Source organism: Pollachius pollachius (assembly GCF_949987615.1).
Source record: "Pollachius pollachius genome assembly, chromosome: 1".
NCBI lineage: Eukaryota > Metazoa > Chordata > Actinopteri > Gadiformes > Gadidae > Pollachius > Pollachius pollachius.
The window spans coordinates 24311671-24338667 of record NC_136934.1 but is presented as its reverse complement, the minus strand read 5'-3'; the positions used below and the strand labels follow the sequence as shown (position 1 = coordinate 24338667).

At 44.2% G+C, this 26997-nt stretch overlaps 3 protein-coding genes across 3 annotated transcripts in view; all 3 read right to left on the bottom strand.

The window, feature by feature from the left end:
• The window catches only part of cfap299 (cilia and flagella associated protein 299), a gene marked incomplete at both ends in the record, with an annotated part of 42816 nt that extends 41179 nt beyond the window's left edge, over window positions 1-1637 (bottom strand). Inside the window, one exon of the mRNA XM_079736201.1 lies at window positions 1518-1637. Within this exon, the coding sequence (XP_079592327.1) occupies window positions 1518-1637 (120 nt within the window). The remainder of the gene's footprint in view (window positions 1-1517) is intronic.
• A 1379-nt stretch (window positions 1638-3016) lies between these two features.
• Window positions 3017-13767, bottom strand: prkg2 (protein kinase cGMP-dependent 2; the record flags this gene model as incomplete). Its single annotated transcript, XM_079744551.1, has 18 exons — window positions 3017-3112; window positions 3653-3719; window positions 4099-4161; window positions 4257-4379; window positions 4869-5032; window positions 5557-5698; window positions 5819-5908; window positions 7382-7518; window positions 7893-8043; window positions 8403-8501; window positions 8618-8686; window positions 8795-8889; window positions 9015-9092; window positions 10632-10695; window positions 10844-10949; window positions 11557-11670; window positions 11950-12116; window positions 13229-13767. 18 exons carry the CDS (start codon window positions 13765-13767, stop codon window positions 3017-3019), a joined length of 2364 nt encoding a protein of 787 aa, XP_079600677.1.
• A 2052-nt stretch (window positions 13768-15819) lies between these two features.
• rasgef1ba (RasGEF domain family, member 1Ba) lies at window positions 15820-24571 on the bottom strand (the record flags this gene model as incomplete). The annotated part of the gene is made up of 13 exons (XM_079755186.1): window positions 15820-16095; window positions 16258-16330; window positions 16601-16724; window positions 17291-17386; window positions 18302-18397; window positions 18618-18697; window positions 19114-19216; window positions 21429-21500; window positions 21784-21858; window positions 22145-22354; window positions 23706-23843; window positions 24083-24202; window positions 24362-24571. 13 exons carry the CDS (start codon window positions 24569-24571, stop codon window positions 16071-16073), a joined length of 1422 nt encoding a protein of 473 aa, XP_079611312.1. The 3' UTR covers window positions 15820-16070.
• Window positions 24572-26997: the final 2426 nt, after the last annotated feature.

The following is a 26997-nucleotide window of genomic DNA, read 5'->3' as shown; positions in this document are numbered from 1 at the left end:
GACCAACCAAAGGTTTTGGGGAGGTGACTGTTAAGCTGCAGACCCACATGGAGGGCAGTGATGTAGTCACTATCCGAAAACAGGCTGCAGAGGCCTGTGGCTGCTGGAGGATTAAAGCTCACCCAGACCCATCCCTCTCTCCCGGCCACGATATAGCTTTATCTATGAATGAAATTAGGCCCATGGTTTAGGGTTTTAAGTCATGTTCAGTGCACCCGTCTACGTGTTCAGTGTAAGGAGTATTTTAGGATATTTAGACCATTGACGACGGCTTAACTAAATTGTAGTCCAAGTTACCTAGGATCCTAACTCAGGTGTGTAGAGACAGGTGTCCTTACACTACTCCAAGGCTGTAGAATTAACAAGTCTGCCATCTGCTGGACAAACTCTGAAGTAGGCTTTTGACCCAACCATAACCCATGTTCAAATCAAGCAGACTTCGCCAATGAATTATACATATATTTGGACAGCACTAAATGTGAACCCTAAATATATGCCACATAAGTGTTGACGTCCAGTTGAGAAGTCATGGGGTCGTCATAAAAGAGAACAATTCGCCTGTGAGCAGTGTTGCCAGATTGCAGGAAACCCTGGCGGCAGCGCGCTGCAGCCAGTGTTGCCCAATTGGGCGGGAAATTTGGCCCAATCTGGCAACACTGTCTGTGAGCTTGTTGCTCTATCAGCACATCTTGCCCTACTGCGAGAACACGCACCCCTGCGCTAATACTGATGAATAAACACTGAAAGGCCGTGTTCATATCTAGCGGTTTTTTTTTAAATCTGCCAACACTTGTTTTACATTATATTCCTATGGAGCAGAGCGTTTCTGTAAAAGGTCACGGCCGATGTGAACACGGCCTAACACTGCTGCGGGTTTAAACAGGCTCAAATATATTACCAACATGTTTTAACATGAACCTGGCCAGTATTGTGTGAACGGCTGGAGAAACAATCTGTCAACTTACCTGTTTACTACAACACCGATTTCTGCGACCCACCGAAAAGTGTGACCCCAGGGGACGTTGTTGCATATTTTCTGCAATATGCACGAGTTTGAAGCGTATGACAAAAACATAAATAAAACATAATATCTCCCCCTAACCCCTTACCTTTTTATTTAAGATACTGAATAAATACATTTGATTCGATTAGCATTTTACTGACCCATACAATGGATAGGGCGTTTAGTACGGTCCTTCACCGTTTCTTCTTTACCCATAAAAAGCTACAGTCAGTGTTAAATTACGCTGATTTACCTTTGAGAATTTCCTATTATATGCTACTGTGTAAAATGCTGTCTAGAATTAATGTTGGTATCAAGAAAAGAAAGACCCACCGGGGAGAGATCTTTTGTTTTATTTATGTTTTTGTTATAATGCACACGTGCATGTTGCAGAAAATGTGCAACAGCGCCTGGGGTCACCCCTTTCGGTGGGTCGCAGAATTCGGTGTAACACCGGCTACATTTACATTACACTCATTTAGCAACTACTAATACCTCGACACTAGATACGTACCTCTAGGTAGTACAGAGCAGAAGCCGTTATTTTGGAATCGAGAAAGTCTTCGTAAGAGGTAAATTGTGAGACGACATCATTGAGTGAATCAGCGCTGTCGTCGGTCATGTTGTCTCTCATGCTTTGTTTCGGACGCCTAACCGCTGCTATAGCAACTACCTAACCGCTTCTATAGCCAACCTTTACCGCTGCTATAGCAACCACCCAACCGCTGCTATATTAACCACCTCACCATCAGTCCAGTCACTCCAGTTATTTCTTTATGAAAGAAAACAGGCTTTTTCAATCAGACATGATTTTTTTAATTGACAACACAGATATGGCTTAAATGAATAAATACATTTTCACAGTGCTTTACTTCTAACAATACAATTGCAGTTAAAGTTGAACAAACAGAATAGTGTGTATGTATATATATATATATATATATATATATATATATATATTTTTTTTTTTATATGTATATATATATATATATTTATGTATTCATATTTTTCATACATAATGTATTCATATTTTTGAGCATCAAAGTATATATAATATTGAACTAGTATCACATAGACTGTAGAAGTACTCTATAAGTACACATATCACCCTCTAATACCGTCTCTCTACTTGTCTTTCGGTCTCCCTGTAACTCACTCTCATTATCTGTGTGAGTGTGTTCCCCCCCCCCCCCCCCGCCACACACACACACACACACACACACACACACACCTTGTGTTCATTCCCACACGGACTCACATCTAGACCACTTCAATTGACCTGTCACTAAGCTCCGCCCTTAGAACGCAGATGAGCCAATGACATTCCAGCCTCAACTATACTCTGACATCAGCTTGGACAACTCTGTTGAAAACAACAGGTAGGAGGAACAACAGGGAGGCGGCATAATGTAACAATTTAATGGTGGATTTATGTTGTTTGTGTAAAAAAAAAATAAACATGATCAAACGATGTGCTTGGGATACATATAACACGGACAGTCGGTATCCCGAGAGGCTGCAACATGGGGTATATTTCATCCCTTTTCCCAAGCCACAACGGGACAAGAAAAAGTGTAATGTGGATCAGACTGTGTGGCAGGCCAGAATACCAACTGAATTCAAGCTTGTCACCTTCTGGATATATTTTATAAGTTTTGAATATTCCCCTCCAAAGCGTAATGTAGTCCCTTTTGATTGCTCCTGGAAGAAATTAAATCATTTTTCGCCCCCAAAACCTATCCAAAACCTACTTTGATATACTGTCAGCTGACATTTTTCCATACGTTTTTGTTATCTAGTCTGGTTTGTTTGTCCGAGTTCGTCATGGTAACGACGGGGGGCGTGACTTAGCGACAGGTCAGTTGAAAACTTCAGCTCAAAAGCAAATGGCGGTGGAATAAATAGAATCCATACAGAAAACGTGCTCCGCTCTACGATCCACTTCAGCTCATCCTATTATGGTGATGTGCTCATGGAACAACATGCCATCACACTCTTGGTGCGAAACGGTGTTCAGAAGTCGGCATCCCAACCCGACAGTTCATCTGCGGCGATGCTGTCGTCGGGAGGGTAGCTGTCGAAGTAGCTGTGGTCGCTCAGGCCACACAGCTGGGGACACAACCGCACTGTCAGAGGGTCTAAAGGAAGGGGGGGTGTCTGTATGGTGAGAGGGGCCATGTCTGATTGGTAGGAGGGGGTATGTTGATATGGAGGGGGCGTGTCTGTATGGAGAGAGGGGCCATGTCTGATTGGTAGGAGGGGGTATGTTGATATGGAGGGGGCGTGTCTGTATGGTGAGAGGGGCCATGTCTGATTGGTAGGAGGGGGTATGTTGATATGGAGGGGGCGTGTCTGTATGGAGAGAGGGGCCATGTCTGATTGGTAGGAGGGGGTATGTTGATATGGAGGGGGCGTGTCTGTAGGAAGGGGCTTGTCTGGAAGGAGAGGGCGTGTCTGTTGGCGTGTCTGTGAGGTTAATAGGGAGCGTGTCTATAGGGAGGGGGCATGTCAATATGGTAAGAGGGGGTGTCTATAGGAAGAGGTGTGTCTGTATGGTGGGTGTTACTGTAGGGAGGAAGCGTTTGTATAATAGGAGGGGGTGTGTCTGTAGGAAGGGTGCGAGGCTCTGTTACCCCTTTCTTTACTTACTTCTCGTCTGAGTGGAGAAGGTAATGTTCTTCCCTTTAGCCCTTCCCAGTTGAAACCAGTGAACCACCTCGGACATGACAAAGAGAGAAGGCATCACTGTCAATTCAATCATGTATGTATTTCATTATTTAATAACTTCTTTATTTATTGCAAGAAATAAAGAATATTTTGAAGGAGACCCGGGCAATGCCATATGCATGATTAAAATAACATGATAAATAATATATTAGTCAAATACATGTGTTTCTGCTCTCCACAGCACCAAACTGACCCTGAACCATAACCCTCACCCTACCCTAATCCTAAACCAAACTCATGTCCAAAGCACCTTACATAAATTATTCTGGCAGCATTACCCAGTTGAATAAAAAGTTGATTCAATGTTGTTGCCAAAGTCTTTAGTCGGTGAGCATGTTTAATCACATTGGTAAACCACTTGCTGTTACCTGTGCTTCTTGATATCAATGATACCATTCTTTAGGTTGCCAAGGCGCTCCACAGGGTTCCTTCTACAACAGAGGAGACCTGTTACCATTACAACTGACGCCATGCCTTTAGATCCTAAATTATATATAGACAGTCTATAACCCTATATATTAGGTACCTGCAGAGCTTTCTGATGAGATCCTCTGGTCTCTTGGAGATCTTCCTGGGGAAGTCCATCTTCTCGACGCCTTTGAGGATGAGGGTGTATGTCATCATCTGGTCACTGCCAGAGAAGGGTGGACTGTGGAACAGTAACACAATCTGAAGCCAATTGCCCCTTCACACTACAACAGCATACAAACTGGAGATAGCATTAACCATATGGGTCCCCACATTGGGATTATCTGTGATTGTGGTTGTTTTTATTGTTGTTGACTACCAGGTTAGTTTATTCGTTATTGGCTGCATTGGCAAATTATCTAAGATCAATATTTATTTTTCAGACATTATGGTTCCTGCTCACCGTCCAAACAAACACTAACAAACAGCAACATTGGGCCAGTGTGTCATACCAGTTGGTTTTTGGCAGTTATTGTGGCACATGTCGAATCAGCATTGGCCACCTTCAGACAACCTTGTAAAGTTGGGTGTTGGTTTTTTGGATCAGTGTGCCAGCACTTTTTATTTTCTAGTCTGCTTATTCAGAGCAGAAGTTTCAAGCAGGATTCTCCCCTCGGCGGTCAAACAATGACACAACAACCACTGCTATACCTCATGGTTCTGTCCAAACCTTCCAATCAGTAGCTCAAACACCAGGATGCCCAGGGACCAGAAGTCCACGCTGAAGCTGTGGCCTTTGTTGAGGATGACCTCTGGAGCCACGTACTCCGGCGTCCCACAGAATGTCCACGTCCTCTGGCCAGACTTGATCTTCTTGGCAAAGCCAAAGTCCACCTGCGGAGGACACCATCAAGTTCAGTCCAGGACAGGCTTGTGAAGGGGATGCGGGATTGGCTTGAAGAGACAGCCGTGCAAAAAGAAGACACACAGGAGACTGTTTCAGATGAGGATATGTCCTTTAAGTGGATACAGCCTGGAGGCCTGCTCACCACATCTGACGGATACCAGCTTAATCACTACTTTCACTATCACTATCACTAGCAATATCATCACTATCAAACTAGCCCACACTTCACTAGATTTCAAACGTATTACTTTCAAAAAACGTAATCTCTCTTTTTGTATTATGCTACCATTATATGTCTACTTCTTTGTATTGCACTCCTAACATCCCTGGAAGGAGTGTTCCCTCTACTGTGTTCTTTCTCAAGGTTTCTTTCTTCTTGGCTTTCTTAGTCCACTAGAGGGCTCAGGGTTATGGGTTGTCATATAATGTGGGCCCCTGAAGCCCCTTTAGGCTGTAACGGTGATGAAGGGCTATACCTGTGTTAATGTTGTGTTATTGGACCCATACTGACCAGTTTGACGTATCCTTCAGCGTCCAGCATCAGGTTCTCAGGCTTCAGGTCGCGGTAGATAACCCCGGAGCGGTGGAGATAATGGAAGGCCTCGGTCACACAACCCACGCAGAACTTGGCCGTTGTCTCGTCGAAACTCCCTCTGAAGAGCAGCAAGGGATGGAGGTTATGGACTCAAGGAAGCTGAGACAGTAAATACAAAAGTTAAGACACTCTATCAACTGTGCAACATAACAAAATGGAATGGGATCTGATAGCTCACCTATCTCTAAGGAGGCTCCATATCTCCCCTCCTAGGCAGGCCTCCAGCAGCATGTAAACATACTTGTTATCCTTGAACGTTCGGTACAGCCTGGAGAAAAGTCACGTGTCAATACCCTGAAATACCCCTATCCCCTCGACCCATCACCCATCCTCTCGACCCATCACCCATCCTCTCCAACCATCACCCATCCCCTCCACCCATCACCCTCTGGGCTGGCCTGCTGGATACAAACCTTGCAAACTGCGCGAAACAGGGCTCTGGCCTGGCGGTAAAACGGGGCCGGTATATTACTGTAAATTTAGAGGGGGGATAACTTTTAAAAACAGTGTGTGGGGGAAAAGCGAGCGGCCGAACAGCCCCTCCCAATTTAGACTGCTCCGCAACCTGTCAAATCTGACACACGGCTGGATCACTTACTTCCGTTTACCTCCCTCTGAAGTTAGTTAGTTGGTGTTTCGAAATGCATCGTCTGTTTGTGTGTCCTCTTTTTTCTCATCAATGGCTTGACTTATCACTCTGAAATGTCACATAGCCACTCAGTATACACCTGGCCAGACTCTGACAGAGGCATTTTTCTCATTGGTCATTGCAAATGTTGAAAAAAGCTTGATTTGTGATTTCTGCGGAGTAGTAGCCTATCCAGCAGTGAGCGGGAAACAATGTGACATCTTTGTTGTATGCTGTTAGATATGACTATTTCTTCCTCCCACTTTTTTCATTCCACTAAAATACTTTTATCTTGCACTATTTGGAATCTTTTCTCCTTTGTTTTACCTTTCTAGGCACATGCAATTTCTAATATGTTGTAATTGGACTAAATTACTATATTTGCACGTGATCTTCACAAATTCTAACCACACGCACATGACACATATTTGCAATGCACATATCCACGGGTAAAGACTCGTTTTTTATTATTTTACGCAGTGGCAAAATTCTACACATACTATTCCCGTGTTCTCATTAAAGGCCTCTCCATCCCAAAGTCCCGGGCCAAATTTTTGTCCCAGTCCATCCCTGCCCTCCACCCATCACCAATAGCCTACACCCATCACTAATAACCTCCACCCATTACCCATCCCCTCCACCCATCACCAATAACCTCTACCCATCACCAATAACCTCCACACATCACCAATAACCTCCACCCATCACCAATAACCTCCACACATCACCAATAACCTCCACACATCACCAATAACCTCTACCCATCACCAATAACCTCCACACATCACCAATAACCTCCACCCATCACCAATAACCTCCTCCATAAACTACCCCTCCCTGAGCTAATAATAACATCTAACCTGATATCTGAAATCAGACAGACAGACAGGTAGTGCAGACAAGTAGTCCATCCATCCAGACAGACAGACAGACGGACACGTTGTCCAGACAGGTAGTTTGTCTATCAAGACAGACAGGTAGTCCAGAGAGGTCGTACGTCCAACACAACAGACAGACAGATAGAAAGATTGTTGAGGCAGACGGATATACAGACAGACAGATAGATAGTCCAGACAGACAGGCAGACAGGCAGGTCCGACTGGACAGACTAACTTAACGATGAAGGGGGAGCAAGACTCTGCAAGGATCCGTCTCTCTGAGTGAATGTGCTCCTCTTGTCGGTTGCCCACAATATGTTGTTTCTTCATGACCTTGAGGGCAAAGGTCATGTCCTCTCCCTTGATCCTTACCTTTAGAAAGAAATGGAGACCCCTGAGAGGCAGGCTTTCTCACTTGACTTTCTATCCAGCCCAGCAGGATCACTACAGGATTAAGGGTTAGGGGGTAGGGTAAGGGGTTAAGGACTAGAGTTAGGGTTAGGGTTATAAGGTTAGGGTTATAGGGTTAGAGGGTAAAGGACTAGAGTTATAGGGTTAGCGTTAGGGTTATAGGGTTAGGCTTAGGGGGAGGGTAAGGGGTAACGGAATAGGGTAATAGGGTTAGGGTTAGGGTTAGGGTTATAGGCTTAGGGTTAGGGTTAGGGTGTAGGGTAACGGGTAAAGGACTAGGGTTATAGGGTTAGGGTTAGGGTAAGGGGTTAAGGACGAGGGGATAAGGTATTTACCAGTTCTACACGTCCGAAGCCTCCTACACCGAGTGTGGTGATGACCTCCAAGTGGTCGAATGGAGCCGTGGAGGAGAAGGAGGTCAGCTTCTCCTCCAGCTGGATGGCGTCAGGAGAGATGGACCTGCTCAGGTGACGTGACACTGAGCGCCTGGAGAGAGCAAGGAGATCAATACAGAATCTACTGTTGAATAGAACTTTAAAAGAGCAGTGGGCAAGAAGAATATATATGTTAAGGAGTCCGGAAGCCCAAAAAAATGTTGTTGAGTTGTTTTTTTTAATAATGTTTGCATTAGATTACACATTAGATTTGCAGATAGCTACTGGAATTTGTGAGTAATCTGATAATCTTTTGACAATTTTTTTGAAATATTACCCCTTCTCCAACCGGTCCACTGACCATGAAAATGTGGACAACCAGATAATGGGTTACTGGTCTAGATCAACCAGGATGTATCTACTGAGGAAGCTCTACTCTGATACATAGATCTTCTAGTGGTCTAGACTTACTTGGCATGTCTCTTCTTATCATCGCGGTCGAGCGTGGCCACGTATCCCTGGAGGTACTTCTGCAGCTCATTAAACGTTCCTACGGTCTGGTTGAACGTTCTGGATCACAGGAAGACAGTGGGGGTCATGAAGACTCAAGTCATGCGCTCACTGACCAACCAGAGACAGGGTTATGGGTAGTACCAGGGTTAGGGTTAGCGTTGAGTGGAACTTACTCGCGGTCGATCACAAGACACTCCAAGCCGTTGTCCTCTGCGATGATGTTAGCCGATCTGACGTCATCACTACGGGACGAGATAAACACAGCATGAAGTCCCACAGCAACACCGGGATGAGGGTTCAAGACATTCAGACAAACGTTGAGGTGTCGGTGATGTTGTGTTTCCAGGTACCTGATGAGGGCTTTCTCCCCAAAGTAATCTCCTTTCTGCAGCAAGTTGATGACCTGAGGCTCCTTGTGGATCTGGGTGCTCTGGGTCACCTTCACCTACATAGCAGAAACAACTTGTTGACAACACGTGCTTCTATTCATACATACAACACATATTTACACAATAACAGAAAACACATATATCCACACATAATGTGTAATGTTATCTGAGGATTTGGTACCTTTCCCTGAGCGATGATGTAGAACGTGCTTCCCTCCTCTCCTTCCCTGATGACATACTCTCCTTTGTCATAGTATTCCTGTTGGGGATATCGATTTGTTATATAATATCCTGTCGGGCACAGGTATACAGATATACAGATACACTATATTATACTATTCTACTACTACTAGTATATAATAGACTACCCAATACAACTCAGAAAACAGATTAACTCATGCTAATATCAATCCACCGATAACACTTTCAATTTCACAATTTAATGCTGTTTATTAGGCTTATTAAGCTGTACTCGACTGAGAAGAGTATGTTTCAAATATGATTATAATCACCGTTGAAACAGATGACAGTGTATACAGTAAGAACTACTGTAAACACTCATCTATTACAGTCACAAAGCATTGGACCCACTTCCAGATCCCAAGACCTCCAGGTAGAGGAATAATAGGTAGAGACCAAGGCCTTTAAAGGACCAAATACAAACCAGGACTAGGTGGAGATAGGTAGAGACCAAGGGCTTCAGAGGACCAGGTAGAGGCCAGGACCAGGTAGAGACCAATGCCTTTAGAGGACCAGGTATGGACCAGGAACTAGGTAGAGACCAGGTCTAGACCAATGCTTTTAGAGGAACAGGTAGAGACCAAGGTCTTTATTGAGAGAGCTATCTGTTGGATTGCCTTCTGATTCGTGGTGACTAGTTCTAGAAAGAATCGGTCGATTGAAAAGTGGGATATTGTGGTTCACAGACCCCATCAGGAGAGGGTAGTTGTATCAAGGGAAGGGTTTAATGATCTCATCATCATTAAACCCTGCATCATCGATGTCATCATTTGCAATGATGAAATCGATTCATGTTAAAAAAAAATACTGGCAAGAGCGAGATCTATTTCTCTCCAACAAGGATTATTTCTTAAGCCAGTTGGACCTCATCTGACTTAATCAACATTCTGCCATCAACATTCTGGTTCGATGCTGAAACCCTTGACAAGAGGATGGGTTTGCAACCCAGAGGACAGCGCTTCTTTCTGTCTGCCGGACAGAGTGGAACCTGGGTCTTGTGAGTGTTCTCGAAAGCCGTAGCACTAACAATTTCTTCCTTAACACCTTTCATATATTTTCATTTATACATATCAAGTTCATATGTAAACACAAACATATCAAGGGTGCATGCTATGAGATTACTGCAGGGTTGCATCATGGGCACAATGAGGACACCTTACATCCATTAACTGTGACTTCTTCAGACACAATAGCTTTGTCTTCAATAGCAATGGGAGTAATATCAACATATCTTTCTCACTGTTTGTTTGGGAGATCCCCAATGGTTTCAATTGGAACCCACACACAAACATTTACTGCTCCCAAAATTCATTCTCTGGCTATATAAAAACACAGTCTTGCATATTATCTGCCTGCGTCCAGACACATCTTTGGCAGAAGTAGGTTACATGAATCTAAGCCAAGTCGTGAAGGAGGATTGTAGGATTGCCCCTCGTTTAAAGAAATAATTAACCAGATTATTTACCACTAACAAATACATTCATCATGTAACTAACCACTAACTCATATATTAACCGGAGAATTTACCACTAACTAAGACATTTTTCAGATAACTTACCACTTCAAGACAGTCCACAATCTTGCTGAGCATGTCTTCAGGCAGATTAGCCAATAGGGAAACGCTAAAACAGATGATTAATATGTTAAATGTTTGTTCAAATCATCCCACTATGTACAGCTGTTCTTACATCTCTTGAGGGCGTCAGTGGTTATTTGTCATTTTGCAATCTATACATCATAAGGCCTTGCTGGTAAGTGTTTAAAGTGGACCTCCGCAGGAAGTTGCGGTACTGTTGGTGTCGCGTCTCAGCTGTTCTTCTCATGATGTTCTGAAACACCTCGCGGTCCAGCGCCCAAGTCAACGTGCTGCTCATCGCTGCGGAGCACAGGGGTCAAAGGTCAAGGGGGACCTGTTGACTACAGTTTGGCACTGTGGCTGTACGACAGCAGCCTTGGACAGATGCTACTTTGCCCCATGATACTTTGCCTTTACTCAACTAGCAGGCCCTTTGAGACGGTTACTTTGAATGAGTGATAAACAAATAAAAGGGACTTGACTGGCAAATGCCCCTGTAACCGTGGTTACCACTTCATCTTTTAATCACAGACCCGGAGAGTAAGTGAAACATGAACCCCCCTGTGTTCTAAGAGCTTGGGATGACAGGGAGGTTCTACTGACCTCCATTCTGACCTTCTTGGTTGAATATATTAGGACAGTACTGGGACGTTATTTAAACCCTGGGTCAATATACTCTCTTCTCTTTAATGACCAGATCACACAGGTCAGGGGACAAGCATGGTTGTTGCACAGGCAAAGTGTATCTGAGTGTGCGTGCTTGCTTTGTTTTGAGTGTGCGTGCGTGCGTGCATGCGTGCGTGTGTGTGTGTGTGTGCATGTGTCTCTGTGTGTGTATATATTGGGCCTTAGTAAAATCGTAGGTCTTGAGCAGATATAAGCATTTTATTGTTAAACAGTATCTTACCTATGACAGAAGCAGTCCTGGTGCAGTTGTACAGTATAGCTAATTCACCGAAGGTGGTCCACCCAGCTATTGACGTGAGCAGTTTGCTGTGTTGAACCACATCCAGCCTTCCATCTGAAAACATCCAACAAGGTCAATCAATGTCTCTGCCTAACCCAAATCTGGGACACTGATGAACAGTAGAAATAGGACAAAACAATGAGACAATGAGTACATCAGATCTTTTGGATGTGTTTAGAATCCCCATGTCAATCCATTAGTACCAGTCCATACACCAGTAACTGGCACTAGGCTCATGGATTTATTCAACCAGTTTATATTTTAATAGAACATATCATCAAAACTAATATTGACAACCAAACACTGAGGTGTATTGTAGTTTAGGAGAGTTACCTGCCAGGACAAACAGGTGATGTCCAGGCTGCCCTTGCTGGAGGACGAACTCGCCCTGCTGGAAGCTCCTCTGGTACATGCACTCCACCATGTCTCTGATCTGCTGCACCTCCAGCCTTTTCAGGTACTCATTCTTATTCAGAGCTTCTATCAGGAGCTTCTTCACACTGGGAAGCACAGCAACGCATCAGGGCTTGAGCCACTCAAACCTTTTAGGAGTTGCTTGACTTTAACCAAAACCATTATTCCAAAACCCAAATTTGTATTCTTAATCCTTAACCCCAACCCTTAACCCTTATCCCTAACCCCAACCCTTAACCGTAATCCCTAACCCCAACCCTTAACCCCAATCCCTAACCCCTAGTTTACCTTGCTATGTAGACTCTCCAAACCTAACCTTAACCCAAGCATTAAAGGGGTCACATTGGACTAATCATTCCTTTCACACATAAGGAGTTACTAAGGGGAATATGAGAGTGGAAACATACTATCTGAAACAGCCCAGCATCGCTCCTCAGTGTGCGGTAAAGTCTCAACTTAAAACATTCGTCATATTTATTTTGATCCAGTAGTGAAATAGCAGCAAGCTAACAGTTCTACTAAGCAAAGCACTCCCTGGGCTATACAATGATCCATAACCCCAGCCAATTACATAATTCATTTAACCTCAATCCTATCTAAACCGATCCAAACAAGCATACCGCAGATTTGGAGCCCAAAACTATAACTAATATGACGGATGATTATAATTTACATCAATTGTCTTGTTCTTATGTTCTGATTTTTCCCAACTCCAAGTCAGGGGCTGAGTTAGGAGGAATTTGAGCAGTTTGTGACATATATTGAGAGTTCCAAACCTTTTCTTGGACTGAAGCTCCAAAACACTGAAGCCAACTTTACACTTTAATACTATTCTATTCTTTCTTAAGATTAGCTTTCTTAGTTTTATGATCATGTTTCCCTTATTCTTATTTTAAAGAACAGTCCCTCATTCTTATTCTAGAATTCACAACAGAACAGTTCTCCCCTTAGGTAGGACTCTGAGATGCCTGTTCCTTAAAGCTATGTAACCCATCCAGCCATGACTGTTATGACAACAGCATAAACAGGGACGATGTGTGTCCTGTTCACCACCCCTGCTGTTACAAGTAGATTGTAGACATTGGGGTTTGAACCCAGAACTAGACTACTAGACACTAGACTAGACTTGTGCCCTCCCCCGGAATACTAGCAGTAGTTAAAAATTACAGTCAGAGATCCCCATGTCACACAATGTCACCTGGCGTCCTTGGGCACACGGGCCTCCTCAAAGGAGAACTTTGGGAGGCTGCTGGAGTCGTAGGTCCTGGAGGTGGGCTCTGCTGACACCCCCGCCTTGGCTCCTCTGCGCCGGTTGACGGTGTCCTTGGAGCGCCTGCTGTTTTTGGCTCTGAGAGAGGAGCCCCGAGAGGTCCGAGAGCCCGGGGTCCCTGGGCTGGGGTCCCCAGAGTCCCCTTGGGGGGGGATCAGCTCCTGGAGCTTGGCGATCTGGAGACTCTTGCTCTGCAGCTCTTCTCGGAGTTCGGCCAGAGCTTGAGTCTGATTGGCCAGCTGCTCCTGGAGCGACGCGATGTGTTGACTTTTGGCACCCAGCTCCTCCTCCTTCTTGCAGTTTTCCTTCTCCATCTCCTCCACCCGCCTCCTCAGCACCTCATGGACCTCCTGCAGGACCTCCTGCGGTGCCCGCTCCTCCTGGACGGAGGAGGGGGAGCTTTGAGTTGGTTTGAAACACCTGGACTTCATGGAACCGTTTCCCATCGTGTCGACGCAATGCCTCATCTGTCTGGAGAGAGAGAGCGAGAGAGAGAGAGAGAGAGAGAGAGAGAGAGAGAGAGAGAGAGAGAGAGAGAGAGAGAGAGAGAGAGAGAGAGAGAGAGAGAGAGAGAGAGAGAGAGAGAAAACCACTTAGTGATGGTCAATGATTGTATTCTTCATTCATTATTTAGGAAGGAAGTATTGGGTTACAGAACATTTACCCCATTTAGAGATAACAGCAATTCCTATCTGAAATGCTGCATGAATTTGAAATACAATTACATACATACATAAAATGCAATGATTACTCATACTTATAAAATGTTGATATAACTCCACTCAAAAATAAAAACAAAAGCGATAGTAGCCTTCATTTATATGATCGCTGCATGTAATGTGGTGGTTTTACAATAAATGTGGAGAACAATCATGTGTTTGTTGAACAGCATGTCTACCGCCAACTCTTAGGCCTACACTAGCTACGTCATTCATGGAATTCCTCGTGGAAATATAAACAACACACTCACTGATCCACATGATATGAGGTGTAGAAATACAACCAGGACAACGTCATTATTACAGTTACACATAATGATGGAGGTGGAGCAAACATGAAGTGACTCGGATCATGCACCGAGTAACTTGCTGTCCATCCTCGTAAAGAGAGTCCATACTCACCACTAACTTGGTAGGAGGTAATCTCAATCCAATGTTGACACAAACTAGAACGCAACAAAGCCCTCATTTGCGTGTCGAAACTTTAAAGGAAGGAAAAAATAATACGAAAGGATTCTCTCTCTCTCTCTCTCTCTCTCTCTCTCTCTCTCTCTCTCTCTCTCTCTCTCTCTCTCTCTCTCTCTCTCTCTCTCTCTCTCTCTCTCTCTCTCTCTCTCTCTCTCTCTCTCTCTCTCTCTCTCTCTCTCTCTCTCTCTCTCTCTCTCTCTCTCTCTCTCTCTCTCTCTCTCTCTCTCTCTCTCTCAACACCAAGACAAGCTGTCTACCTCAACATGTGTGTAAAGACACCCCGGTCGGTGACAGGTCGACTGCAGTGATGTTGACTACTGTAGGCTACTGATGAAATACGTATCGGTTTTCCCAGTAAAGTTCAGTTGGCCCGCAGCGTATTCCATTGAACCGAGTGGGATGGCAGCTGTCCAATACCACGGCCCGGAGAGGCTTCTGCAGATGGGCCTGTATTCTGTATTCACTATATTCTAGGGGAATCGGTCTTGTCTGCCTTATCTTCGGCATTTGATTTCACCAATTAATAAAAAGCTAGTGAAAGTTAGTAATAGCCCACGATGTTCGATGTTCAGTGGGGTTTAGGGACAAGGGTCCATCATGTTTTTCGCTGCATACTGTCATTACCCAAGTCACCCACGTGGTGGCGCCACAGATCTGGGTTCCATTTGGGGTTGCAAGAATAAACGAGAAGTCACGCTCACACAATTTCATTTATTAACCCTAAGGCCGACACAATAAAAACGTTATAAAATGAATGCTCTATTCTGGTAAAAGTAGCAACAAAATGTATAAACCTATTTGAAAATAAAACAAGTCACAACATTTGTGTATGACCTAGTTAGCTGTGTTCCCGGATTAAGCTAAGAGGCTATAGTGTTTCGATATTTAAAAATATTTTTATGTGATGTAATGTAGCCTACTGAGCACAAATTAAATGCGATGCAACAACAGTAATTCACTGCAAACAGTGACAACCAGACTGCAATAATAAATAATAAGCATCATTTTACATAGTAAACATAATAGATTACAGCACACTACTTTGTTTCTAAAATGTACAACAACAACAACATTTAGAAATATAGAAACATTTGATTTTACTTTAGGAAAGATGGGGCTAAAGTCAGGTAGCAGCTAACCTCTACACTCAGCAGGACAAATAAACTTAACTGCAGCGTTGGCTATTGTTGTGGTTAGTGGTGTGCCGGGAAAGAGACGCAGCCTTGATTATCCGCCACTCCTTAGAAGGGCACTGTGCTAGTAAAGCCTGCTTCCTTTTTTTTTGAATTATTTCAAAATCTATCCTTTTGACATTTTCTTGTCGATGGCTTTCGTTGGCCACCCCTCTGATGCACTACCTTGCATTAGTCTAGAATGTTAATGCACATTAACTAACTTAGCCCACTGTCATGTGCAGCCCAAATGACTCCCAGAGACAGTCCCCCGGCCGACCGATGCGGCGGCTGGGATTGGTCCCGGTATGCCTGATGGCCAGGACGCCACTGGCTGGGGTCTTCAGAAAAGGGCCCAGATAAGGATGGGCTCCTTGAGAGGGGAGGGGGTTTGGTGTTGGCACTGGGAGTTCAGAGCCTGTTCAGTAAAGAAGACCTGAAAGGAGAACACACCTCAATTAGCAAAGCATGCTGGTGTGTGTGTGTGTGTGTGTGTGTGTGTGTGTGTGTGTGTGTGTGTGTGTGTGTGTGTGTGTGTGTGTGTGTGTGTGTGTGTGTGTGTGTGCGAGTGAATAATGAGGTTAATGTGTGTGTGTACCTGAGGGTTTGCCATCTGTGCTTCTCTGTGTTGTTCTCTGGTCGTTCACTCTCATAGGAGGCAAGGTACAGTGCTAATATTCACAGATAAACACACACACATTAATATACACACATGTGCATATCGACCAACACACATTAATACACCCCAATACACACAAAGACACACACACACTTAAACACAAATACATAAACACACACACACTGACACACACACACACACACACACACACACATTGGAACCATTGTTAAAAGCAGCCAAGGGTTGGCTCCTAACCGGCAGACATTAAGACGATGTCTTTTGATTGGCTGCTGGTTGGGTTGAGTGAATATAATGGACCTACCATCCTCGTTAAGGACAGGTGTGGTGAGCAGGAACGTCTGGATCCGGCAGTTCATCTGGAATGGACTCTGCACCTCCTGCCACCGCATCACCTCCCGGAGCTGCCGCGACACTTCCTGTAGCTTCTGCAGGAGGGAGAAAATGGTAAATATAAAATACTAACATCACCACTCCCAGCCAAGCTGTTGAGCTTCTGCAGTAAAGACAAAATACAACCTATACTAATAGTAGTACTAAGGCCCTGTCCACACAGAACCGATTTTTTGGTGAAAACGCATAAGTCTTGTGTGTTTGGGCCGACCGTCTAGACGGATCCGGCGTTTTCGGTGCCTGAAAACACACTTTAATGAAACTAGGTCCCAGAGTGGATAAGTTAAAAACGGATACTGGCTAATAACATCACCTTCACAAGCTGCCTCAACAGCTCTTGGAGCTTCTACATTACAGAGAAATACTAACTAATACTAACCGATACTAATATTAACACATTCTTTCTTATACTTACTCATACTAACACATATTAACTTATAATATTACTAACACATGCTAATACTAAGTAATACTACAGCCATGTACACACAGCTGAGAATAAGACAACTTCCTAATTTTGTTGTTATAACCATGACCACAGGGGACGTAGGCCACATTGCACAGCGGAGACGAAGCGCCCTGATTGGCTAAGGGACCATACCGTGAAGTTGACATGTCCATTGGCCAGGCAACTGGGAGAACTCTGGTTGAGGAAGTATAGGTCCTTAATCAACAAGCTGAAGAATGGAATGACAACCTGGAGAGAGAGAGAGAGAGAGAGAGAGAGAGAGAGAGAGAGAAATAAATGTTTTTACTGAAATTATAAAAGGGATGTTGTCGTCGTAAGAGCAACAGCTAAGTTACTGAACTACATAGCTCGCTTCTACCTATCATTCACCCAGATAGTAACCGTTCAGTGTACTGTTCATGCACATGCTTATGTATGTCCCACATGTGTGTGCTTATGCCCACACCCTTCTCAATTATTTCAGAGATTACGACGCCTAGTGTATGCACCTTTCCAACCCCATGGACACCCCATGGCTCAGCAAACAAAAAAGTATGTTTCTTTGGTTTATGATAGGCAAAGGTTCCCCTACTGAACTGCCCGTCTCAGAATACTGTCACCGGTGCATGCCCCACTGAATTAAGCTTGCACGTGATACTTCCTGTATCCACCACTTGTAGCCACCGAATATGTGTAGCCATCTGAATATCACCTTTTATGTATTTCCCCGCTGTGTGTGCAGAGCAGAATGCAGCATTTTCCATGGCCAGCCATTTCAAGATGAAAAGTGTAAACCTTCCTGAGGTCTTTCAAGAAGAGAAGACCTTCTCAGAAACACTTTCTATTATCATAATTACTATAATGATTATATTATTATTATTGTAGTTGTCGTCAAAGCCACCATGCCCCAGAGAGCTAAGTCTGCTAGCCACCAATGCCCCTATTCTGGCAATAATCTCTGCTGGCCAACTTCCATTAGATTAGTTAGCTCACACGAGCTTTGAAGCTAACCCAACACTAACCTAGGCAGCGGCATTTGTCATGGCACACAGAGAGGATAATGTGTTTTGCATAAGACCATTTCCCACAGCCTCCCGGGTCCCTGGGCTGCGGGTAAAGCTGGAGACCTCAGGCCCTGTTCAGAGCGAGGCTGTGGTTCCTCACCTTCTCTCTGGGGCTGGTGGCACTCAGGGACCTCTGCAGAGCGCCTTGCAGTGATCTTCTGTAGTTAGAGAAGTTACTGGAAGGATCCATCTGGTGCTGGGGAGAGTGACAGAAATTAGTAATTAAATACTATAATGAATATTTAAATAGGAGAACAAAAAAGAAGACTGCCATTTCTTTAACCATTTCTAAAGGTTAAAAGAGACCTGAATGTTACTCTCTATGAAGAACAGAAAACAATGAAGGTGGAAAATAATAATGAACTATTAATAATAATATTCTAACCATTCTACTGTGAGAACCAGACAGGACCCACCTCAAGGATATTAAAAGAGGCGTTCTTCACTTTCCCCCAGGTCTTTTTCAACCGAGACACAGAACCCATGGTCATCCCAGCTGAAAGAAAAACATGTCTGTTTACTGGGTCATTCCGACATGCTGACGAGTTACAAGTGCACTCATGCACAATCACTTTTATATTTATATTGATATGTCTGTATAGTATTTAACATGAGTTTTAGGAGTAGGACAATATATAATTAACACATGATCTGCTCCCATTTGCTAGTTGCTGAAGGGAAAGAGGAGCTCTCTCTCTCTCTCTCTCTATATATATATATATATATATATATATATATATTTGGGATGAATAAATACACACACACAAACACACACACACACACACACACACACACACACAAACACACACACACACACACACACACACAAAAACACACTCCACCCGACCCAGTCAACCTCATAACAACAGCACAATAACAATAAGAACAATAAGAATAATAAAAGTGTCTTACAGAGGATGGCCATGAGGGAATTAAAGTTCCCGATGTTGAGGCATTCTCTCGCCACATCAATGAAAAACTCTGTCACCCTGGCTCTGGTCTTCCTCTTCACAGCCTGCAGAACAAAACAAATAATAGCTAGTTACTAGCGAGCCACCTAGCATAACTCGACTTAAAGGGATGCTACCCATTACCATACCCATTCAAAACCGGCATTCTATCATTATAAAATTAAAATAAAACTATTGTAATATAACAAAATAAAAAATCCCTCAGTCTAACCCAGTCTTCCCTTGGCCCAGCTTTCCTGATCTAATTTTCTCCCAATGACATCAAATGACGCGTTTGACGTCATCTCAGTAAAACTTTGCTTGCCTTCTAGAAGGGCCGAGGACTACAAACCACTGGTTCCGCAAATTTGTGAGCCCACCAATAAGGATTGAGGGGGGGCGGGAGCTCGCATACGAGATGTGAACACAATGTGCGCCATGTTTCTTCACAGCGAGAACAAATTTGCAATGTGAAACAGCCAAAGTGGATTTCGAAAATCTATTTTTGGATTTTGGACGTTCAGGGCTATTAGTACGAGCCAGAATACAGCCAGGAAGAATTGACACAACTAGAGGAGGAGGCTGCTGCGGCTGCAGCTGAACAAGCCTTGCCTGTTCCCGAGGACGAGGAGCCGGAGCGCGCCGGTTTGCTCTGTTCGCCTATAGACACTAACACAGAGTCCCTGTGCTGCAGCGAATTTCAGCAATGCCAGTTTCTTCTAGAATAAATGGCTGAATCTGGTGAGGACGGGGCCGTCTCGTTATCTCCAGGCGTGTTACCCCTGGAGATAACGAGACGACTCGCCAGTGATGACGCTCACACTTACGTGTGTTCTCGACAGCGACTGTTCAATGTGTACTTGGGAAACAGCCGGTTGGGAATCTAAAATTTCTTCACAGCAGGTCCGAACTAAACAGAACTTAGTAGTAGCAGTTTCAAGTTTGCATGCCTTTATTTCCTTGATGCCCATCACCTACTATCCTTTTGCTTTTAGTTATGAGAAGCACATACAGTATTGCCACTGTATGGAAGGCAACACTTCCCCTTATCTAGAGCTGGTTTACCAGTACACAACGTTTAAAACTGAGCAAAGTCATGCCAACAGACGTTACAATGTCAATCAATAGTAAAGTATGTGATATGATGGTTGATTATTTTATATTGAGTAAAATGTTCATGTTCCGCCTAGTAAACCATACGTCACCAACTGCTCTGTTACCAAAATTTGGCCCGAGTTGCCGAACGGAAGTAGAATCATAACAGCGTCATGAGGTGTCGTTCACGCAAACTTTCCGACGTCGTGAAAATGTTTTCCTCATAATTTCCAGCGATGTGAACGCACCATTACGCCTCATCGGAACAGTTTGGTATTGGATACATATTTCCGGACCCAGAAAGTGAACTGGAAACGCCAGCCAAAGCCCGCCGAGAGAAACAGACGTCTGAGCATAGTGTTTGTTTTTTTACTAATACATTGGCTACAATAGTTTTGAGTCCCGGGGAACGTGACAATGTAGTTATCCGAAAGTAGCCGATCTTTTGGCAGAGCATAGGCTACATTACATTACTCTACAAGATGGGCAGTACTGTGGCTACCAGGAGACAGTAGATGCTCAAGATGAGCTGTGACTATTTTCACTCTAGCAAACGCACCCTACACGTTTTATTTTCGTAAATAGTTCTCATATTTTTAATGAAGAAAACTTCAAATTCATGTTGGTTGTTGTGATTTGTTTACTAACCCAAGTGCTATTATACCATAGTAGGCCTACTGTAAAAGATAAACCCTCATTTCAACTGGGGAGAAAAGGTTGAGTACAAATACTTGATATGCTGAGTTACTGTAACAAAGGTTTTTATGCTGTACAGCAATATACAAATGATGCATTTGAAAAAATGAGGGCAGAAGTCTAAACTAGTCAACGTATCACGGGGATATGTTTACACAAAGTTTTCTCATGCTACCACTCGCGCTAGGACCATGGATCCTTCCCCCTCCAAACGGAAACGGGAGGGCGGTGCAGCGAGCGCAATGCACTGTGGTAGTTGAAGGCTTTCTTACTTTTGAGCAAGAGAGACACTTTCTGCCTTTTCTCAGGCTAGGATGAACCAATTTCAATGTTTTTGCACATTTATAATACATAGAATTATTGACTTCATATAACCTTCATATCTCCATCGGTGAAGTATCCCTTTAACACACTGCTTCAACTGGAGCAGTATCATCATTCGTTTTCCCGGTTTATTTACTACAAGATAAGATGAAGGTTATTTACCAAGCAGATATCTGTAGCCACCAGGTAGCTGAGTCTGTTGAACCACTCCACGTACGCTCCAAGATTGCTTGGCTACAATAACCCAAACAAACATCTGGTTAGCACATAACTTATAACAGAAAATTCAACAAACATCGCTGATGGCACAGCACATACAAATTGTTTAACAACCACTCATGGTTGGTGGTTGGGACACCCTGCTCTTCCCAGTATGGAGGATGTCTGGTCTTTTGTGTTGATTACTCTTCAACTAATTCCATCGATTCGTCTTTCATTTAGCAGAGGAAACATACACCACAGTGTGTGTGTGTGTGTGTGTGTGTGTGTGTGTGTGTGTGTTTGCATATGTGTTTACCTGGTTGCTGTCCAGCTGTGGTTTCTGATCCAATGCCTGAATGAATTCCTCTGGGCCAATGTAACTCAGTCTCTCCTGAAGAGAAAACACAAACCAGCTAATTGAATAGCAACATGAGCATTGATTCCACTCCTGCTATTAGCCCCGTCCTAACCGCATGTGTCTTCACGGAGCGCTACCTATTACAATTTAGTAGGGATAAGAAAGTTAATAGAGACACAGGACCTTAAGGACCTAGGGGGTCTTGGGATAAGGGTCTGTGTAAGGGTTGGGATTTGGGATTAGGGTTAGGGTTAGGATTAGTGCTTGGGGTTAGGACTAGGGGTTAGGGTTAGAGGTCAGAGCTAGGGATGGTCCTCACCAGCTCGATGTGCGTGAGCTGCTGAGCCAGAGTGAAGGGGTCGCTGCAGACGGACATCAGGTCCCTCTGGGCCCGGGACTTTGTCTCCATCACCCTCCGGCATTCGGCTGTCACGCTCCTGACCCTCAGCAGGACCTCCTGGTACCGGCTCTGCACCGCCACGCTCTGCATCACATCCTGGAGGATCTGTCCCAACGCCTTCCTGTAGACCTAGAGCGGGTACGACCATTCATTACCATCTGCAACCTTAATCCTAACTCTAACCCCCATTTCGTCAAAAGCTCCTGACCCTAACCCTCCTAACTCTAACCCCTAACCCCTGACCCTAACCCTCCTTACTCTCACCCCTGACCCTAATCCTCCTAACTCTAACCACTAACCCCTGACCCTAACCCTCCTTACTCTAACCCCTGACCCTAACCCTCCTAACTCTAACCCTCCTAACTCTAACCCCTTACCCTAACCCTCCTAACTCTACCACTCCTAAACCTTACATCCCTACCCCTCTTAATGTAATGTTGAACGGGTTCGAATTCCCAACAGTTTAAAAGATCCTCATGAACCTCATCTCATCTTGTGAGTTCACAAGATCCTTGAACTAACGTGAACTCCAAGTAGAAATAATACAGACGGCCTGCAACGTTCTGCACTTTGTTTTGGTTAAACTGAAGAACAGCATAGATCGGACAGGGTGAAGCTCTACGCAACACCACCCATCCAGAGATAAACGGCTTTTCCAGGTGCCCTCCCTGGCTCCCAGGGTACACCACCCACCCAGAGGTAAAGGGACTCCTCCAGGGGCCCCTCCCTGGCTCCCAGGGTACACCACCCACCCAGAGGTAAAGGGACTCCTCCAGGGGCCCCTCCCTGGCTCCCAGAGTACACCACCCACCCAGAGGTAAAGGGACTGTCCTCTATTCCATACAGCAGCCAGGAATAGACCCTTTCATTTAGGGAGCTTGTGTGTGTGTGTGTGTGTGTGTGTGTGTGTGTGTGTGTGTGTGTGTGTGTGTGTGTGTGTGTGTGTGTGTGTGTGTGTGTGTTCCAAATTCATGTTCTGTTTCCTTTGGCGCATTCTCTGGAGCTCGCCACCTTACTCCAGAATGGCTTTTGAACCAGGGGGTTCTGAAAGGGATGGGGTGTGGGGTACATTGGGAGATGTGTGGCGTGGTTTGGGGGGCTTGGGAGCCTCGTTGATCCTATATAAGCAACAAGTACGGAGCTGAGGCCGCTTTGGTTCCCTTCTGCTGCTTTGGTTTGATTAGGCATGGTGACATCAATGCCACGGCCTTGATTCATCGTGTGCGGTCTGGCACTCAACACAGAAGAATCCAGGAAGCAGAGGTGGACTGCTAACTGCTAATGTGGAGTACAGTAACTTAGCTATCTAGCTGATAATGTAGAGTACAGTATTTTAGCTAGCTGCTGACATAGTGCACAGTATCTAAGACGGCTGGGTGGATTAGTGTTTGTTGTTGTTAGTGGGTTAGTGTTCCTGGTCTGGGTATTGGGGTCTGGGTGTTTGTGGTCTTTGTTACTGGGTTAGGCTCAGGGTTCAGACCTGGTCTACGGCGGCCAGGCGCTGGGTGAGGTCCTTTAGGCTGCTTATCAGCCTCTCATCCCGGAAGTCGTGAGGGAAGCTGCTTGCCCACTCCCTCAGCAGCTGCACCATTTTGGGAGCAAGCTCCATGATCCTCATCTACAATGAAATCAGTAACGATAATCATACTTCTTTCATTACACCCAGGTATTGAGGCAAGAGATATAACATCCACACAGATTAACAGTTTGGTGAGTGTCTTTTGTCACTCCCTCATACATACCAATCTGTTCCATGAGTATGTTCTATGACTAACCTGACTGTAATCTTATAACATGGAAAGCCAAGGTAATTCCGCAAAGGCCTGTTGGGGCCCTGATAGCAGGGGGGTTTTGTACCTGGTCAGCCTGGGGGTCATCGTGTCGCGGCTCCAAAGCCAGCCGGCAGACGGTGACCATGAGCTGGTCGGGAGGGACGAAGAGCCGGGAGCTGAGTAGGAAGGTGAAGATGTACGTCCTCTGAAAATGACAGGTGTGTTGGTTAAGAGTAGATATGATGGTTATGGTTGGTTAGGGTAGATATGGTTGATTGTGGTTAGAGATGGTCAGTTCAGGATGTATATTGTTGACTGTGGGTAGTGAGTTGAAAGCAGCTTGGTTAAGGGTCAACAGACTCACGTCAGGGTAGTAATCGAGCGTTGGGACCAGTCGCTGGATGAGGGCATCTAGCGTCCCGGACACCAGCTGAGTGTCATGGTAACAGAGGCTGGGGTGATCCTGCTGGTTGGTATGGTAACAGTGGCTTGGGTAGTCTTGGTCCCCTGTGGTCTGGGAGCGTTTGACCCGACCAGCCCCCTGCAGGCCAGAGAGGGGCGGAGTCTGGGGCATGCTGGCCTCCTGGAGGGATATAGTAGAGATGGTATTTCCTAATGGAATAAAGAGAGATATGAAAATAGCTATACAACCGCCAAAGATAGATACAAAGCATGTGACATGAGTCATTTTCCTGCCTGATTAAAATAAAAAGGAAGTCAAATGAGAAACTAAGTACTGATTCATTCCATGCGGGGGAGGTTGCAGAGCGAGTCTTGTGATTGTTTAGATCAGACCTCAACCTGGGTTCCTGGGTTTATCATATTTATAAATATTTGATATTGCTATGTTACATTCTTTAATAGTGTCATCAATAGCGTGAATTAGTCTATATTCAAAGTCAGTTTCAGTAATTTATACGTGACTGGGCGACAATTTTCTCACTTAAACATAGTATTGGAAAAACAAGAATTAATGAACGGCGCAGTTCTACGTGGCTGTAACGCTGTCAGTATGTTATTCTAAAGAACAGTAACTCTCACCTAGCCAGAGTATCAATCAACCATCGATAAAGTAGAATCCACCTATCAAGTGATTGAGGCCAGAGGTCCCCAGCCTTTGACTTGAGGTGTTTCCCTATATTGTCATCAAGACCTATCGCAGACCATGCAAATACTAAAAAAAAAAGAATACACATGCAGTGGCTGAGCAAAGTATGCCAGCGGGAGACAGTGAGAAGATAAAGTCAAACCATAACCCTATCAAACACAAATGAACAAAATACATCAATGTGAATCAATACAATGTTATACATTGTATGGCATTGTAAACAATACAATACTACACTATTTTTTTTACAATAACAAGCCGTAATACTATATTAACTGAAGAACATTTTCAATATATATATTTTAAATTATACATATTATTTTTAATATGAATCTTAATGTGTCTCATTCAAGAATGCAATCCCACAGCACTGCAGGACCCTAACGTACCACTATTGGTCCGCGAACCACAAATTGAAAAACACTGGTTTAGGCAATCTGGTCAACAACGTTTCAGAGTCTAACAAAAAGGGACTACTTATTCATTAAATACAAATGAGATAGAAAAAACGTTCCTGTTTGCCAGAACAGCAGTCTTTTCATTAGAAGAAGACGATTATTGATTAATATTTATTATTGGCCTGCAAATACTCACATTGAGAAAATAAGTCTCACCTGAATGGAATACTTCTGTGTCTTGAGATCGATAAATTCTTCTCACGGCAGAGCGAATCCTCCACAGAAACACCAACCCTAGTTCAATCAGCTACAGTAGACAGTAGTAGTAGTTTACATTGGAGTGAACGGCATCAGTCTGAGCGGCTGTGTGATGAGGAGCCGACCAGAGCCCTGGAGCGTCTTTAGTCCAATCAGAGAGGAGGAAGCACACACACGTGCTCCACGCCCACCTCGCTCTCTGTTCCGCTGTATCACTTTCTATTTCTCCCAAAGACATTACCACCGTGGAGATCCCCATTGTCTTTTGCTTATCAGCGACACCTCATACACGTAGTATAGCCCAAATATGGGCATATGTAGGCGCAACATATCTATGTAATCAATAGACCACTGTTCCATAATATTGCTTGTCTCAGTTTATTCCAGCTAATTATATTTTAATGAAGTCGTCAGGCAGTCAACACTATTAAGCAGAATGGTGGGGAGTAAGCCTACTCCAGTAGGCTACTATAGCAATGAGGAGTACTGAAGTACTATAGCAGTACATCATTACGGAGTACTGCTGTACTATAGAAGTAGGCCTACTATAGTAATCAGTATATCAGGCCTACTATAGTAGTAGTTCAAGCAAAGGTCGATCAACGAAGTCACAACTCTGGTGAGAGTCGCTCACCAGCTTCCTCAAAAGACTCAAAACTCACCAGTTCAGAGTTCACCTGGACTCTGCAAAGCCATCCAGTCCCTTCCAACCACCATTGTATGTTGTACGTCGTGGCACTTAATGTACGCACTTAATGTACATTGTACTTATTCATAGTACTTAATTGTGTAGCATCTGCAGTAGCTGCTATCACTGCTGCATACGGGGAATGGGTAAGCCTAGCGATTGTTAGTACTTGCACTTGGTTCTATGAACATCTTCATTGTACCGACAGTGATATATTGTTTCACTTCTTATGACAAATGTACTTATTGTAAGTCGCTTTGGATGAAAGCGTCTGCTAAATGCCGTAAATGTAAATGTGCTATAGCAGTAGGCCTACTATAGTACTAAAGTACTATATCAGTAGGCCTACTATAGTAATATATCAGTCTGTAGGGGTGTAGGAAGGGCAGTAAACGGCCTTCTTTATGGAGGACATAAATCAACAGAGGCTGTGTAACGGTCCCAGAGACTTGTCGTGGAGGAATATATATTTTATGCGTGTTTATGTGTTTGGTTATTCATAACTACTTTAAGTTCCTTACTACAATTATTGTAAATAAATACAATAT